This window comes from Protobothrops mucrosquamatus, unplaced genomic scaffold (assembly GCF_001527695.2).
Source record: "Protobothrops mucrosquamatus isolate PMUCROS unplaced genomic scaffold, P.Mucros_1.0 scaffold_11, whole genome shotgun sequence".
NCBI lineage: Eukaryota > Metazoa > Chordata > Lepidosauria > Squamata > Viperidae > Protobothrops > Protobothrops mucrosquamatus.
In genome coordinates this window covers 624,619-643,630 of record NW_015386087.1, presented here as the reverse complement: position 1 = coordinate 643,630, position 19,012 = coordinate 624,619, and the positions used below count along the sequence as shown (strand labels likewise).

Genomic DNA, 19,012 nt, shown 5'->3' with positions numbered 1-19,012 from the left:
ATTCCAGTGATGGCGAACCTTTTAGAGACCGAGTGCCCAAACTGCAACCCAAAACCCACTTATGCATGGTCGGGTGCCAGGTGGGTGTGGTCCATTGGGTGGGTGTGGCCCATTGGGTGGGCGTGGCTGTGGTGGTAACAGCAGACTGGGTGGGACTAAAAAGTTCAATCAATCAATTCCAACTTTGCAAGATCTTTTTTTTCCCCGCGAGAAGTTGAAATTGACTGATTGATTGAACCTTTTTTTTTTTGTACACGGCAGCAGAGGCCTAAAGTGAAAAGGTTTTATAAAACCCAGCTGAAGGCCTAGGACTGGGGCAACAGCACGCATGCCCACAGAGAGGGCTCTGAGTGCCGCCTCTGGCACCCGTGCCATAGGTTCGCCATCACTGCTCTATTCTGTCCATTTTTCAACAGGGCAACCAAATACTGGTGCCAATTTTTTTTAAACTAAAAATATGATTTTATTTCTTAGGTGATCTCTTCAGTGCCTTGGAATTTCCACTCCTGTACTTTTACATCTTTCACAGCAGTTGCCTTGCCAGGTAACTTTTCAGGATACAAGCCAGACCTTATGATATACGTGGGAAACAAACTACTATATTTTTGATGAGCTGTTAAAGGTGTTTCTTTTTTTCTAGGCTCAAGTATGGTCGTAAGCATTCAATTATTGGTCCACAATGATGCATCATACTAATCTGAAATTTAACCAAATGTTTTCTTCAAAATATGCCAAACATTATAATGTGAATAAACTATAGGATTATTTGCAGCAAAAGGCTGCATAAATTTTTGGTGGGGAATTATACAAATTATAGTGCAGCACTCATGAAAGGCACCAACACAGGAGAAGTTCATTCAAGTGAATTAGACCAAAATCCCAACACGTGTCTGTTCAGAAGTCAGTTCATTTAATGTTACCCACAGGATGCACTCTAAATGTTAATTTTTAAATCATTTTGCCCCTTCACTCAGTTTGGTTGAAGTAAGCTTCTAAAAGGTATTCTTGCTAGATTGAACCAACTGTTAGTAATATTTTAAAGGGTCCTCAAGATTTCTCGGCTGATATCTCCATCTCTGACATTGTTAAAGCATTCTTCAGATAGCTTTTGAGTTAAAAATAAGTTTATTAATCCTGATGGCAAATGGGACCAGAATTTTTGTTGCTAAGCAGTAGGTTGTAAAGTGCAATATTACGTGACTGCATCACTTAATGATGGCAATCCTGCAGTCCTGGTGCTGTCATAACCCTAGGGCTGTGTGGGTCATTAAGAGAGAAGAAGCCAGAGTCCTAAACAAGCATGCCAGTGGGTGCACAAGTGTTGCTGGTGGGGGAGGATGGATATTGCAGGCAGGCTCTGAGTGCAGGTGGGCTGCAGATACTGCAGGGGATGCCAGAAGCAGGCCCTATGGAGTGCAGGTAGGTAAAAAACCAGGGGACCAACATCCAACTTCTTACCAGCTTCCTCATTGACTTTGCTTGGGGGAAGCCAGCAGGGAATGTCGAAAATTATGAAATGACTGTGCTTCACTACATTGTTGTAATTGCAAGTTGGGCACAGAGTACCTGAATTGCAATCAAGTGACTATTGGGACAATGTGACAGCCCCAGCTTTGCAGACAGGTCACAAGTCCCACTCATTTATTGCCATCATAATTTTGAATGATCACTGAACGAGTGGTTGTAACTCAAAGACTACCTTTATTTTGAGCATAGAAGCATACCATCACATTTGTATTTTGGCCCTTTTTCACTGAGATGGTTTAGAGCAGCAGTCCCCAACCTTTCTGGTTCTGTATACTGGTGGCAGGGGGAGTGATGGTTTCGTGTGCGCCACTTAAACAAATGCAGCTTTGTGCACTTGCCTGCTGGTTCCCAATGGACTGTGGACCAGTACTGGGCCGTGGACTGGGGATTGAGGACCCCTGGATTAGAGGACATGATTTTAACATTACAAGAATTGCCTCCTGAAAAATAGTGACTTTCTAAAACAGGGGTCTCCAACCCCTGGTCCGTGGACTGGCACCGGGCCGCGCAAACAAGCAAAGCCCCATCTGCGGGATGCAGGCAGTACATGAAACCACACCCCCTCCGGTCCATGGAAAAACCTCTCTCCGCGGAATCTGTCCCTGGTGCCCAATAGGTTAGGGACTTCTGCTCTAAAATGAGCTGAATAGCTGAATAAGATTTAAAAATGGGCAGACTACTGTATTCTGTACAGAATCCTGGTGCAGAATTTGTCCCCATCAAACAAAGCATCTTTAAGCAAAGTTCTGGCACTAGGATGCTCCGGCCAGCAAAAAGGAAGAGCAATTTTTGTTGATTGGGCTTTCTTCTTGTAACCTAATTTCTCCCACCACAGTCTGTTCCAGAATTAGAATGGTACTGCAAAGGAGAATGAATTGGAGGAAATTCCTCGTCCTGCCTTCCTTGATGGGATTCTTTATGGAATCTAAAGCATCTTTCCCTAACATGGTGCCAAAGGCAATGCTGGCTGGGAATTATGGGAAATAATATCTAATATATCTGGAAGACACCATATTGGGAAAGCTGATTTAAAGCTTTCCATATGTGATGAAAAAGTGTTAGCAAATTAGGGTTGTTTGCTGCTTATCTCTAAAAAACATTAACTTGTTTTTTAAGGATCTTATTTGAACACAAAACCTCAACTAATGCATTTTTCTACTACTCACCACAGTGGACTTCTGGGATTTCTTCTGACTTTACATACTATGAAACTTAAAAGCAGCAGCTCCTCAGGACAATATATAACTTGGAATTTCTTAGCAAAGGTAAGATGATTACTATTCTATTACTCAAAAATTTAAGTGAACATTTTCTTTAGTTTAGTCATTACAATGTTAATAACCTAAAGTTCTATTATTTGTTTTCTATAATGTAATAAAACAATAGTCTTTTCTTACTATGTAATTCCTTCACAGATTTGATCAAACTATATATAGATCTTCCACAAAGATGCTTTGTGTATTTTTTTAAATTACTGTTATTTTTGAGATCTCATAGAACAGAATTTCTACCTACCACATTTTATCATATTTTTCTACCTATTACTTGATAAGATAGAAAAATGTGGGTTAAACACCATCACCACCAGATGGATTTGCAGCAGGATGACCACCCATACTCAGCATGTGGTCCTCAATGGAACTGCATCTACATGGAGGGAAGTGTGTAGTGGGGTTCCCTAGGCCTCTGTTCTGGGCCCAGTGCTCTTCAACATCTTCATCAATGATTTGGATGAGGGGATAGATGGGGAACTCATCAAATTTGAAGACGACACCAAGCTGGCAGGAATAGCCAACACTCCAGAAGATAGGCTTAAGATACAGAAGGATCTTGACAGACTTCAACATTGGGCGCTATCTAACAAAATGAAATTCAATGGAGAAAAAAGTAAAGTTCTACATTTAGGCAAGAAAAACCAAATGCACAGGTATAGTATAGGTGGTATCTTGCTCAATAGTAACTGTGAGAGGGATCTCGGAGAGGACTGGAGGCTAAAACATAAAAAATGGTTGCTGAAATTGGGTATGTCTAGTTTAATGAAGAGAAGGACTAGGGGTGACATGATAGCAGTGTTTCAATATCTGAGGGGTTGCCACAAAGAGGGAGTCAAGCTATTCTCCAAAGCACCTGAAGGCAGGACAAGAAGAAACGGATAAAAACTAACCAAAGAGAGAAGCAAAACTAACCAAAGAGAGAACTAAAGAGAACTTTCCTGACAGAACAAATAATCAGTGGAACAACCTGTCTCCAGAAGTTATGAATGCTCCAACACTGAACGTTTTTAAGAAGAGACTGGACAACCATTTGTCTGAAATGGTATAGCATTTCCTGCCTGAGCAGGGGGTTGGATAGAAGACCTCCAAGGTTCCTTTCAACTCTATTATTATTATTGTTGTTATTATTACATAATTAAGATTTTCCCCAAAGCCAAAAAAAATGAGTTTTCTTTGAAATCCACATTACTGGTATTATTACATTGGAAATCACAGCCATATTTCTGCAGCCATTGGGAGTAGTGAGTTTTTTTTTTAAATCATGGAGGGTGGAAATTCTCACTGCACCCCCGCCAGCATCTTTATTCAATTTCAGTATTTCATTTCCATATGAAACGAAAGGGCATTGCAAGTCTTTACTATAAGTTCTTCAACCTCTATATCAGGGGTCTTCAAACTTGGCCCTTTTATGACTTGTGGACTTCAACTCCCAGAATTCCTCAGCCAGGCACACCTGGTTGAGGAATTCTAGGACTTGAAGTCTACAAGTCATAAAAGGGCCAAGTTTGAAGACCCCTGCTGACTCTTAACTTTGTAACATGTGGCTTTTCTTCCATTCTAGTTATGTGTAATATTATTGTATAAAATGCTGAAATGTATAAAGCATCTTCCTACCATCACTCAGAATGCTGAGCATCATTAATAATGCCAAAAAAATGTACATAGATTTGCTGCTAAGCTAGCATTCATAAAGCTTAGTAGAAAGTATTCTGCATGTAGATTTACTGCTATGTTATCACAAAGCTGATATATGCAGGAATATTTGGTTATTTCTTTTTAGTAATTAGTCTTGCCTCATTATGACTTTCATATAGCTGCCTCTCAGATTTTTTCCCCCAAACACCTAAGCAAATGTGGTCAAATACATACAGAGATAATATAAGGACTGGTGGTAGAGGAGAAGGCCAGCAGATTCCTTTATTTTTCTGGTGGGGGGGAGGGGATTTTTGTTCATTCATGATCCAGGCAAGCTTATTGTGAGCACAATATACAGGGGGCACAAAAATACCTATTGTCCAAGGATTGCCTGACATTTTCTTCAATCAAAAATGGTTTAGGCCAGTGGTTCTCAACCTTTTTAATGCCGCGACCCCAACCAGTCGTAAGTTGAGGACTAAACCGGTCTTAAGTTGAGGACTAAACCGGTCGTAAGTTGAGGACTACCCAACCGGTCGAGGACTTTCCCTGTCCGGGAGCGCCGCGCATGCGTGGTTCCACCCCCTGCGCTGGCCGAGGCGTAGCTGGCAAGCGGCAGAGATGGAGCAGGCCGACCATCAGCTGGCCCAGCCCAAGGGAGGTAAGGCACCAGCCGGAAAAGGGGGGAAAAAATGGCGGACAAAAAAAAATGGCGGACAGCCTTGCTTGGCGACCCCTGTGAAATGGTCGATTGACCCCAAATGGTGTCCCGACCCACAGGTTGAGAACCACTGGTTTAGGCAAATATAGATATTCCTCATGATTATAACAGAAAAAGGTAAAGGCAACAGTAACTGATTCCATTCAATGATGTGTTGAAAAGGTCACTGTGGTCTATGAATATAACATTGGTCCTAAGGTACTGTATATCCAAAGCCAACGTTCAACTTTCATACAATTTTAATACCTGAAGAAGACGTAGAGTATAGAGTATTGATACAAAGGACTTGTTGCAGCTATAAATGCAGACTTTCTGCTTGTTTCCATAGAGATGACATGATAATAACTTTGAGGCATCCAGCACTAATTATCCAGTATTCAAATTGATGCAGAGTCCTCAAACTAATCTTGATAACACTTGTATTTTATATAATTCTACTTCTTTTTTTAATGCTGATGTGCCCTTGGTATGCAAAAGTACAATTTCTCTCATGAGATTAAAACTATCAAAATGAGCTATTGCAGTTAAAACCTATAGAAAAACAATCTAAGGAAGAATGTGATAACTGCAATACGGGATATATTTCATCCTTGTCTTAATACTGCCTTGTTTACCTTGATATAAATTAGAGTTGCAATCAGTTTGTCCACACTGGTCATTCTCACACATGTCAATCATTGTAGACATAATGAAGAACATGATCTGAAGGCATTATGATCTTGCTGAAGCTAAGATGGTTTGGAAGACCTATTAGGAACCTTCCTTTCTTACCATGAACTCTACAACAGAAGACCAACAGAATCAAAATATAAAAAATAGTAACAGTGAAAATAGCAATCCTGTCCTTTCCAACATCATGCAACCAGGAGCTACTGAACTTTTTTTCCTTTCTGGTTACATGTCAGATTATTGTATAAAATATTGAAAAGTATAGAACATTGCCAAGTTACCCATAATTGTAACATTATTGCATTATTTGTAATGAGTCTTCCTCTTTACCATTTCAAACGTTATTTCTGCTTCTAATGAAGGACTGGAGGCTAAAACATATAAGGAACGGTTGCTGGAATTGGGTATGTCTAGTTTAACAAAGAGAAGGACGAGGGGGGACATGATAGCAGTGTTCCAATATCTCAGAGGCTGCCACAAAGAAGAGGGAGTCAAGCTATTTTCCAAAGCGCCTGAAGGCAGGACAAGGAGCAACGGGTGGAAGCTAACCAAAAGAGAGAAGCAACCTAGAACTAAGGAGAAACTTCCTGACAGTTAGAACAATTAACCAGTGGAACAACCTGCCTCCAGAAGCGGTGAATGCACCAACACTGGAAGTTTTTAAGAAGAAACTGGACAGCCATTTGTCCAAAATGGTATAGAGTTTCCTGCCTGAGCAGGGGGTTAGACTAGATGACCTCCAAGGTCCCTTCCAACTTTATCATTATTATTATAATATGAGTTCCAGAATTAAGAGAATTATTCTCTGTATAATAGCTTCTTTCCTGTGCCCACCTTGGGAAGCCAAGGTTTTTATTTAGTCTTTCCCTTAAGCTATTTATAGTCATTTGGTATAAGCTGAACAATGATTCATGGAGATAGTAAAGGGAAAAAAATAACAAGAATTGGTCTGGAAATAATTTGTAAACAAATATGCCAGATGATTGAATGTGAACAAATGTTCAGATTTAGACTTTACATTCTTATTCAGTGCAATAACCTAGAGTTTCTTTCAGGATAGCTTGGTTTCAGGTTTGTCCTTGGTACCAAATCTTATCTGATAACTTCTCCTTATTTCCTGTTTCTTGGTGTAATTCTAGTTGGAAAAAATAGGGGTTGGTAGGGTGAGTAAAAGCTATGGGACAGGGAAGATAATGGGAGAAATATAAGCCAGAACAAGGAAAAGACAGTCATTTCTGTGTTAGTTCTCCTTTGAGTCCTTGGAGAAACCTATAATATTGCCAGGACTGTGTAAGGAGAAGTCAAATGGGTTAAAAAAAATAGCTGGCTTTTTAAACATAAAACAACCATGCTGAGCAAACTGACTTAGCATACATGATCCAGAAACGTAGGCTGCCAAAAAAGTTGACATTAATTTATCCCAGCTGTATTTACCACATTGCTTGGTACAGCTGCCTATAATACCTAAATGTCAAACAGGCCTGGTAGCACCTTGAAAACTAATTTATTATTATATAAGTTTAACGGATCACAGCAATTGTGATACACAACAGGTAATGCAGTAATAAATTGAGTAGACGTTAACAAATTTGCTTTTCCAACCAAAAAGAATTATACTTGACTGATGTTTCCTCTTTGGAGTTAGCTATCAAAGAAATTATACAAAGGGTCAGTTCCACATTACAGGCGCATAACCTATGAAGGGTCTCAGTGCTGGAAAGGAAGCGTTCAAGATCTTAAGCTTGCTCCAGGCTCAGGAGAAATTTAGACCAGCTGTTTATTTGCAGTGGAAGACCTTAAAAATAACAACTAGGTAAGAAATGGATGGATCAGAGTTCTCTAACATAGAGCTACCATTGCCAATCTTTTTGTGGAAAAATGAAGCATAACACAACTCCCATTCCTTCCTTTTTGCTTTTCCATTACATCATCTGAGAAACAGCAGACATACTGCAAAAGTGACAGAATTAAAAAATTTAGCTGTGGGGACAAATGAAACAGGATCAGCAAAGCTGTTCATTTTGTTCTTTATTTAAATCAGGCTTAGGAACATTTTTTATTTTTTTTGCTTTTTATAATATCTCAATGATAGCCTGAAATTTAAATTAGAAATGGAAAATAAGCATAAATAACAATCTTTAATGCACAGCAGTATTTGAAAGAACAACAGAGGCATAATGTAAATATTGTTTTTTTAATTAAATGCTGTAAGCTACCCAAAGTCACTTTCATGTGAGATGGGTGGCTATACAAATATGATTAAATAAATAACAATTAACAGAAATGTTCTTTTTTGCAATGAAATTAAGCAAATAGAGTTTTCTTGTGCTGCTCCAAGTGCCACTATCTTCCCAAGTATTGCTAAACAATATCAATTTGTCAATGTTTTATTTAGTCAAAGCTTTTGAGTGTTAGTATTGGTGACTTAATGTGGAGTCTTTCCTCTTTCCTCATTCACACCTAACTATGGCACAGATGTGGTTTTTGCAATCAAGACGCCTGCCAGACACTTGTTGCCACTGCATGTCTTTAAGTCTATTTTTCTGTTTACAACATGTGCACACATATACAAGATGCTTGCATAATTCTTGCCTTTGTTAGAGTTTTTTAAAAATGAAATCAGTCCTTTCATGCTACCTGTAACTCAGAGAAAAGAAAATTCAGAATTTATTTTCCCCCCTCCACTTTCTACCGTTGGCAAAGTGCCTTACTTTAATTTCCCAATTTATTAATTTTAATAAATTTTAAATATTATATTTGATCTTAACTTCAATCTAAATTTTATCTGCCGGTCCAGTTTTAGTCTGTTGTAATCAGTTTTACTTGATTTTATGTGTTTTTTCTAATTGTAGCCTGAACCTCTGAATCTCCCCTTAGGAGTTTTCTGTAGTGAAATTGATAATATTACGGACTTGAAACACTTTGGATTTGGCAGGTAATTGGAGCCATGATTGCTCACAAAAAACATTATAAAACCTGTCAGAAAAAAACAATTTTTGTGAGAAAATAGCATCTGTCCTTGGCAGTGGTTCAGTGAATGTAGGTTCTTTGCAATCTGACTTTGGGGACTAGATAATGACTGAGAAAATATATTATAGTTTATTGACACAAAAAAAAATCACATCATATCAAAATGCTAAAGCCTGTGATGTCCAGGACTCATTTAGTTGTTATACTTTGAACCTCTAGCAGTTGGTATTTTTTTCTTTTCTTTATACAAAAATTGAAGAAATTCATGCTTGTATTTTAATCTAAATGTAAAGAAAGACATGAGGAAGCAGATATAAAAATACCAAAAATCCGTGTTTTTTTTAATGCACCGTTATCATTTATTTTATGATCCATGAAGATTGTTTTTTTTTAAAAAAAAATTGAATTCAACTTTTGGTTGATTCATTATTTTAAAGTGTATTAGATTTAAATTGAGTGTACAAATCAATGTTTAAAAACACATGTGTCTCTGTTTTCAATCTTGTACCTTAAAAGAAATGATGCAAAAGGAAAATGGGATGGTGGGGGGGGGAATCCCATTCTTATAGTTTTTATATGTAGTGATTAGCTGCGATGGAAGTTATTCAAATGAGAGAGATCTTAAAAGGGCTAATGAGTGGGCTGCCTTTACACTCCCTATGCTTAAAATAAACCACATTCAAACAAGGCAGTGTTGCTGTATAAAGTATTCAAGATTCTGACCACTTAATTCTATTTTCTGACCTGAGTTTTTTGGCTATTTTAAGGGATTTTTTCCATACGTCCTCCCGCCCCTCAATTATTTGTGTATCTCCAATACATTGTGATATGTATATGTATATGTGTATCTCCAATACACTGTGATATGTATATGTACAACGCCATGACAGTCGTCCTCCCTTCACCCTTGTATTCCAAATTCCATAGACTCTGAAAAATATCATTACAGGACATTCCTAAGGGACAGGAATTAAGATGCTTTGCAAGCAGACAATTTAAAAAATGGCATTCCATCAGTGCCTTGGTTCCCTGGAGACTGTTTAAAAAATCCTTCCACAAAAGGGAAATTAAATAAATTTATAACACGTGAACACACATTTTCAGTACTAGTTATGCACATTTGGTTTTTGTAAAAGGAAATGAAGTCCAAGTGGTTGCTATGAGAGGAACCTTTCCTACTCAAAATTTCTGGTATTGTGAAGGTGAAAAGATACCCTGTCAGTTTTGGCAATTTGGCACTTTTTACAATGGTTGAAATCAGTGTTTCTCCTCTTCACTGACTTTAAGATGGATAGACTTCAATTCCCAGAATCCCCCAGCTCAGCATGAAGTTGATGAGGGAGACAAACACTGGCTTAAACTATGCTGTTTTTTGTTGCAGCAGGAGTGGAGGACTGCAGCAGGAATTACTTTCTGGGGCATTGGTGAAATTGTCATGAATTTCTGTCCTTCCTTTGACAGAGAGCTAGCTGGTTACAAAAGGCCTTACCATTGCTTTACTTGTTTTCTCTTCTTCCTTGCCTTGCAATGGAAGGTTCTGAGATAAATCATCTAAACTGAAATTGGGGGAGGGAAAGAAGCAGTGGTGGGATTCAGCCAGTTCGCATCAGTTTGGCAGAACCGGTAGCTAATTTTTTGTTGACCAGGCCCAGAATGGACTTCCAGAAGCGGTTGTTCGCATATTTGAATCCCACCACTGGAAAGAAGGTTAACTTTTGCCTGAACTGCAGGATGCAGGACAGAGGTCCTCAACCTATGGGCCACGGCCCACTACTGGGCTGTGGCCTCTTGGCCACCGGGCTGTGTGAGTAGCTGGGCAGTGCATGTGCATGCGTGCTCACTCCCCCTCGTGCCATCTTTGTGTAAGTGTTCGGGCAGTGGCAGCACGGCTAGTATCGCGCGGGCAGCGGCGTTGCCATGAACCTTGTGCGGGCGGCGGCAACAGGCAGGGGTGGCAGTGCAATCCTCGCGCCAGTGGCAGCATCACTGTGGGCCGTGCCACAAGCTTTCCACAGGCACGTCATTGAGCCTCGCGTGCATGCTTAGCCCCGTTTGTGTGGTGCACATGCTCGTGGCCTGTTTGTGCACATGCACACACTTGTGGCCACATTCACATTTGCGCATGTGTGCGTAAGATGCCTGCCCCTTCCTCTCCCAGCGGGCCACCAACCCAGAAAGGTTGGGGACCCCTGATCTAGGAGATGGGTTGAAACTAGTGTTCCCACTGGCTCAGCATTTCACATGTTGCAAAAGGAAATACTGTACTAGCTTTGCTGCTGTACCAGATACACTGCAGCCAGGGCGGAAGTGTAGCAGTTCAGTTTTCCATCAGGACTGACAGCATGAGATCACACAGATCAAAGATCACCAAGCTTGTGTAGGGGAACTGCTGCTTGGTTATCTGGAAGAGCAGTTTCTTGGTTCTGTGGTTAGTTGGATTATTAGAACACATTTCTGAAACTTGAGTCTCATCTTTTGAAATGGTACACTCCTCCAAATCATAATACAGGCAGTCCTAGTTTAGCGACTACCCTATTTAGTGACCATTCACAGTTATAACACTAATAAACAAATTACTTCACCAATCTTCACAATTGCAACTTCTTGAGATCTATAAAGCAAAGAAAAACTGAAGTCAAACTGTAAACATAGTTGCAGTTTCATTTAGAGACTGCTTTGCTTAATGACTCAGATACTCAACCCAATTATGGTCGTATGAAGACACCTGTAATAATAATACATTATAGTTCATTCAATACAAGATTTCTCTTGTGAGATTTTTTTCTCTCCTCAAAAAGATGACCCAGGCTACCTTAAGGTCAAAGACACTTTCTCAGGGAACCCCAAATGCATTTGATGGTGACAAAAAAATGTTAAGACTAGATGAGGTTTTCAAATGATCCAGCAGGACTCGTATGTTCTTACAAAACTGCCCAAGGAATCTGAGAAAAGTGCTAATATATATTTAAAAACCCTTTGAAATAAAGATATTGTCCTCACTCTCTTTGGATTAGGGATGTCCACAGGGTATCTGCCACATTTAAGCATCAATTGCATCATGTAATTGTCTTGACTTTTTCGACCACACCCTGAGTACACCTCTGCCCTAGCCCTTTGTAAGTTCTTGGGGTTAATTAAAAGATTATTGCAACAACGAGCTTTCTGTCTCATTGTCTTTCTAGGTTATCACAGCTGGTCTGTCACCATTCTTCTTTGAAATTGCAGTGAATGTACCAACTGCCTGCTGGTATGTATTTTAGACAGAGGATTGTGGTTATTTAAAATGTTCTTGAATTTTTAAGTCATCTTCCTTAGTTTCGTCTGACTTGGTCATTTTTGCCAAACCACAGAGTTAAGCTGCAAAGAACATTTTATAAAACTAGAGAAGGGTGTATTGAACTGATGCTGTACATTATAACAGGACCTACTTTAAAATAAAAGCACCAAGAGTACCAGCAATACGCCTCCACTGGTTAGCCAAAGGAAATAGGGAAGCTATGCTGTTTAGCGGAGAAACTCCACTGACCTTGTATGTCAGAGATGGATAAGCTATGCCCACATGCCTCCCTGGTCTCTCTTTTTACTACTTGTCCTTTTCTCCTGCTGCTGCCCCAGCTATCCTGACACTTCAGAGGATAAGAGTCACAATGGGCCTCCAATGAATGGCTGTAGGTTTAAAGTGGTGTTGTCTGCTCTGAAATGATGAACATGGGTACTCCCGCTTACATGAGAATAACTCCCATTAATTTTAATAGGCCTTTTTTAGCAATCAAAGCACATAAATTATATCTGGTATGGAAAAAGAGAGCCAGTTTGGTTTAATGGTTAACATACCAGACTACTAGAAATTAGGAGCTTTAGACCTGCCTTAGGCACAAAGCCAGGTAGGTGACCTTGGGCCAGTTACTCTCTCCCAGCCCTAGGAAAGAGGCTATGCAAACCACTTCCAAACTCTTGCCAAGAAAACTGCAAGTAGTTCCCACGAGTCAAGACTGACTTGAAGACACCAAAACAAACAAAAATTGAAAAAAGAAAAAGAGAACTTTCTTGATATAAACCATAACTGTTAGTAGTTATGACAGCAAAGACAAGGCAACAGAAAATTACTTTTTGGAATACAGTTCTGCACAATGAGATGACAGGTACTACCTTAAATAGGAAATTGGTTAAATCCATGGACAAAGAGCTTTGATTAGTCACCATGACTACTCCTTGGAACCCTTTTCCAGATATAATAAGGGACAAAATAAATTATTCTGTTAGACTTGATGGGTTGACCCAGAAGGAATCATTTTATGTTCAGATGGCTCATGAACCTGTGAAGGGTCATTAATTTCTACCTCAGTCAATTGATGCTGAAAGCTTTCTTTTCACAAGCTTTGCTGTTTATTAAGAAATATGCCTTGCTGAACTTCAGTTAGACTTATTCCCAAGTGGGCCTGTACAAGATGTTTCTAATGGGCTTTGATCTCACCATTGCTCCTCCCCACCTCCCAGAGTATGTTTTTCCAAACAGTCATATCCTTGTCTTACAATGAATAATGATTTTAGTATGTTATGGTGTAAGAATAGTACTGTTTATATAATACCAATCTTACAAATCATATTTCAGGAACAAAGGCGTCTGTATGATTTGCAAAAGCAATGAAACTATAAGAGTCCAAAAGAGTATAATACACTCAAAATCCATTAGCTTTGCTAGCTTGCCATATAAAAAGGACTTTCTACTTATACATTGTACAAAGATTTGTTTTATTGATATAGCTGTAAAAGAGGCTTTGTGGTTTTTTTAAACCAAGTTAGGGAACTAAAATATAAGGCTGTAACATAGAATTGGTGGAAGAGACACAGAGCAGAGGCAGCATTTTGCTGAATTTGAGGGGGAGGAATGGGAGAGTAGCCTTGAAGCCATCTGTTGCTCTTGCTCAAGATGAATGATGCATAGACTGACTTTTCTAGAAACAAAAGATGAACCTCTTGAACCTGGCTGCCTCTGAAATCCTTTGTTCAGCTTATGCTGTTGGTCACATTAATACGGGACAGGAAATGCCATATACAGAACTGGAATATGAGAAGCCAGAATTGGAGAAGTACCTTTGGGGCAGGTGTGATAGGGACCTCTAGATGACAGGCAGTGTTACAGAAACACAATAGGAAATTCAAGTGATCCACCCAAGCTGCTGTGCAGGTTTCCTTCCAAACCTATTTAGTAGCCTTCAGTAAATAAATAATTTATATAAACTTTCTTTAAAACTAAAATAGAAGTAAAAGATGACATAGAAGCTTAGGTTGGGGAGTCTTTGCATCTTATCTGCAGAGCAGCAAAGTTTACTGATTGACTTTCCCTCCTCTCAGCCTACACATACCACAAGGTTATTGCATTGCTGGGATTCAGCCAGTTCGCACCAGGTAGCTAATTTTTTGTTGCCCAGGCCCAGAATGGACTTCCGGAAGCAGCATCCACACAGAGAACCGATTGTTCACATATTTGAATCCCACCACTGCGTTATTGTAACCCTAAAGAAAGGATCTGCAGCTTTAGTATTCCTTGGAAGGAAGGACAGGATAGGATGTCCGAATTGTATCTTATGCATTTTCTAGATTTTTGTCCTGCTTTTCACCAGAAGCTCAAGGTGATGTATGTAGCATTCCTTCCCCTCATATTGCCTCATAAAAACCCTGTCAGGTAGAATGGACTGAGAGAGAGGTATTGGTATCCCATGTGAATGGACTTGAACTCAGGTCCACCTGATTCTCCTCCAGCACTTTAATCACTATCCCAAACAAATATGAAAATATACTGCATATTTAGTCATATTTGGATTAATCCACACAATTCCATTCTTTTGAGAGCAAATTGCCTCCCCTCAAGAAAATTCCTGGTACTGTGAGCAATACGAAGGTGGGAATTTGTGACTTATTAACAGCACTATGGATAAGTAGTAGTTTTTGCTAATGTACAGGGTCTTTTGGTTCAAGCCACTGAGAGCAATGTTCTATCTTAAACATATTCATAGGTCTATCCACATTTAAATTATGAGGATTGTACAACTCTTGACAGTTTAAAATAAATGGATGAAAGAGGAATTTTGGATTAAGTATTATCGTATAGTCATAGAGTAGTTAAGAGTAAATATTAAATAGAGCAATTAAGAGTACATATTAAGCCAGTAAATTGGGGCGCTCTAGTCATCCAGATCTACAACTTCCAGCTTAACTAGCCTGCATAACCAATGCCAAGATTTGCGGGGATTTATAATTCAACAGCATTTGGAGGGCCAAAATTTCCTCATGCTCACAATGAAGAGTCTTGACAGTGAACTGCATGCATACCCTATTATTCTCAGAGCTTCCCTAGAGGAAAACATTGACTGAATGCTCCCTATACTTTTATCCAAACTAATATTTCAAAATGCCCTGAATTAATCAGTGGCTAGTCCTTCCGGGATTTAACTGGGAAGAAAGGGCAGTCTAGGAGAAAGAAAGTCTTAGGCGAAGGAACTCTATCCTTCCCAATTGTTGGTACCTTTCCTAGGGCATAACTACTAAGGTTGGTGGATGAGTCTTATAGATGGAATCTGGATGGGATCGTATTTTCAGCAAACCCAATCCATGCTTGCTTCCATTATTGAACAAGCTGAAAAAACTTAGGTTTTGAGTTATGCTGTCTTAATTGTGACTTTCTGGTGTTTGTTCTAGCAAATGTTTGCTAACAAAGTTTCTGCTATCCTTTCTTAACAGTCTTTTGCTGGCTGGATTTGCTGAAGTCTTGCTTCTTTACATTGAAAGGACTGGTACATGAACACTGGCAAGTGAAAAATGATTCTTCAATGGGACTCTTCAATTTTTGCTTTAAGAATAAACAATTAATGAAGACGTAGGCAAACAAGTGCAGTCCCATGGTGGCTTTCTCAACAATAGGTCATACAATGAAACTGAGGCATCAGCTCTAGGACAGAGTAGGATTAACTCCATTTGTTCCTGTTTTTAAGCCATATCTTCTACTAATAGCAATGCATAAAAATGGAATTTGATTCTTTTTTTTATATTATGCTAAAATGAATGATCATCACTAAACTGGAACTTTTCTGGTACTATCCAAACATTCCCTACTTTTTTTCCTCAGGGCCAACCTTCTAGTTGTAGCACTCTATTCAGATTCTTTTATCAAAGAATGGAATAGATATCCCCCCCATGAAGCCCTGCATTGCAGATATTCTGATCTCAAGATGTTTTACAGATAAACAGTACTTACGTTCCTCATCAGCTTGGGGTGCCCATTACCTATTGTAGGTAACATGCTGTACTTCCTCTGCTTCCTTATTTTCCTCCTGACACAGCATGGCAAGATGTCAGCCGCAAAAGTGTGTGGGAGGAATGGATCCATTGGCAAGCATCAGTACCATACATTCCTAGGGGGGCAGTGATACAGATCCAATGACCTCTCATATGATCTGACCCTCACATGCAATAGTGTTATGTTTTGTTTTACTGAACCAGTGTAGAATGCAGCTAATACTGTAGATTGTTTTTTACATTTGACAACTTTAAGATGTGCAGACTTCAATTCCCCAGCTAGCATGCCTTTACAAACCTGCTGTGAGGAAAATATTGGATGCAAGAAAAATCCAACCCAACTAATAAATGACCACTCATAAATAAATGATCATCAGTAACTCTGATAGGATAAGCGCATTTGAAGACTTATCCCTCTTTGTCCAACGACACTAGTTGTGTCAACTCAGGTACACAAAATCATTTGTGCTTACTTTCGTACAAGACCTTCTCTCATTGATTCACATACACTAATCTGGTTAAAGTGTTAACAAGATACATTAGTTGGGTTCAGACAATACTCCAAGTCACATTATGCTTTTGTATATTATATATGAACACAGCTATCTATCTCCAGTTTGCCTCGGCATGGGCAAAATGTAAGCATACTAGCTAAGTTAATTTTTGTTTCCGTGGGTACAGGGTTATAAGTATATTGTGATTTGGCATTTTTGAGCCTCTTTGCAAAAGCAAATAGATTTCAACTTAGTTGGAAAAGAAATAACAACTCATTGGAAGGTCTTCTCCAACATGAGTCCTTTGTACTTTTTGGCGTGGTAGAGATATAGATCACTGTGAATATTCAAATGTTGACTCTGTTAGCATTGAATGGTAACCAGCAAGGAAGTGGTTTAATCTCCACCAAAGCAGAGCATCAGCATTTTATAGTTATACAGTTCTACTTTCTGTATAAAATGAAACCATCTGAGAATAAAAATTAAAAAAGAAAAACACTCCATCCCAGAATCTGATGTGTGCCAAGGATTCTGTGGAAAATAAAAGTAAAAATGTGGATGATAATTAGCACATCGGCAACACTAGTTGCATTGAATGAAAAATAAAATAAATCTTACATTAAACATTAGTCTGTTTTTTCACTTATGTTTAATTATTATTTATCTAAATATTTATACATATGGGGTATAATACTTACCTGTATGTTGTAATTAGTTCTGACTCTGCATATGTACAAGGAAATACAGTGATGTTGAATACAGTTTTTGAAATTCAGTCTGCAGCATTGCTTCATTTGAATGCAGGCTCTTTCCATAGCAAATATTGGTCTTTGAATCTCTCTTATCCCTAAATATTTTTGCTGAGCAAAAATGCTCATCATTTGGGTAAGGGGCTTGTTGATTTGGAGGAATACTTTGGGTCATTGTCCTGTTGAAAGGTGAAATGAGACTGAAAGACTGAAATGATAATGTTTCATGGATTTGTTTATAGAGGAGATGGGCTATGGCAGGGGTGTCAAACTGCCAGCCCGCGGGCCGGTTGCATCATACAGATGCCGTACCCATCCCAGCTCCGGCAATGCCAAAAAGTCACGATACATCGCGACACGTCACATGACGCGGTGAGTTTGACACCCATGGGCTATGGGAAGAAGAAATCATTTGTTGCATTTTAAGAGAAGATGATAAAGTTATACTCTTCTATGTTTTCAGTTTGTATTAGTTTTTTACTGTTGTAATTATAATCTTTAATTAAATTACTATAAAAATTACAGAGTGAGATACCATAAGATCCAGATTTGGTTCTAGTACTCTTGAATATTTGCACAAGGACTGGGATTGAGATGGAAAAAAATACTTATCAAATAGGTAGGTGGCACAAAATTGGGTGAGATAGGTAATAACCTTGAAGACAGAAGTAAAACAGAAAACAATCTTGATAGGTTAGAGCAGGGGTGTCAAGCTGCCGGCCCATGGGCCGGATGCGTCACGTGGAAATTGCGCCCACCCCAACTCCAGCAAGGGGAAAAAAGTCGCGATATGTCGTGACATGTCACATGACACGGCAAGTTTGAGACCCCTGTATTAGAGGAATTAAAATGACAGAATGAAATTTACAAGACAAATACAAAATTCTTAAGAAAAACATGCAAAGGTATATGAGATCTATTTTGGTAAAAATATTTCTGTAAGAAAGATGTTAGAATTGTAATTAATCATAAGCAGTACTATAATCATCAATGACATGACTATAAAAAATGTAGGCTCCATCAACTGAAGTGTAGTTTCTGAATCACATAATATGATTTGCTCTACTCTGCATTACTCAGACTCCACTCTAGTAGTGGATCTCATATATGGTGGCAATGTCCCATTAATAAAAAAAATAAATAAATAAAAGTCTACTATTGTTAAATCTGAAGCCTTAGGTTTCATTTTTTCAATATTTGAAATTTAAGGCAACAGATTTTTGTTCTTATACTATTTTCACTTCCACTTTTCTTAATCCTAATGCTAATGACTAATAAAAAGAGGAACGAGAATAAAACAGTTGTTCAATTAATCTGCATTCCATGACAAACAATAAACACTTTATTTTATTTTAATTATTGTGCCAGTCATAGTCTATACCAAGTGAATCGGCACTGGGAAAAGTGGGACATGAGCATAAACTATATATAAAAATAGTAATTTAATTACCTGATGTTTGTTCTATAGCATGTTATGAAGTCCATCCAGCTGTCATCTTGCAGATCTGTGTGTGTGTATGTGTGTGTGTGAGAGAGAATCTATGCATACATACATTTATTTAGAAAACAGAATACATGGAAATTGCAGCAGTTTGACTAGGACAAGTCTGCTTTTTTTTCAGCTTACGTATTTTATGAACATGCGGTTTATAAATTTTTTAAGATTCCAGAGCAGTA

The 19,012-nt window shown here is 38.7% G+C and overlaps 1 protein-coding gene across 1 annotated transcript in view; it reads left to right on the top strand.

Annotated features, from left to right (window-relative positions):
* Positions 1–17,056, top strand: part of TMEM241 (transmembrane protein 241) — a 39,698-nt gene extending 22,642 nt beyond the window's left edge. Inside the window, exons 12-15 of the mRNA XM_015821198.1 lie at positions 475–544; positions 2,699–2,792; positions 11,979–12,043; positions 15,538–17,056. Of these exons, the coding sequence (XP_015676684.1) occupies positions 475–544; positions 2,699–2,792; positions 11,979–12,043; positions 15,538–15,598 (290 nt within the window). The 3' untranslated portion in view covers positions 15,599–17,056. The remainder of the gene's footprint in view (positions 1–474; positions 545–2,698; positions 2,793–11,978; positions 12,044–15,537) is intronic.
* Positions 17,057–19,012: the final 1,956 nt, after the last annotated feature.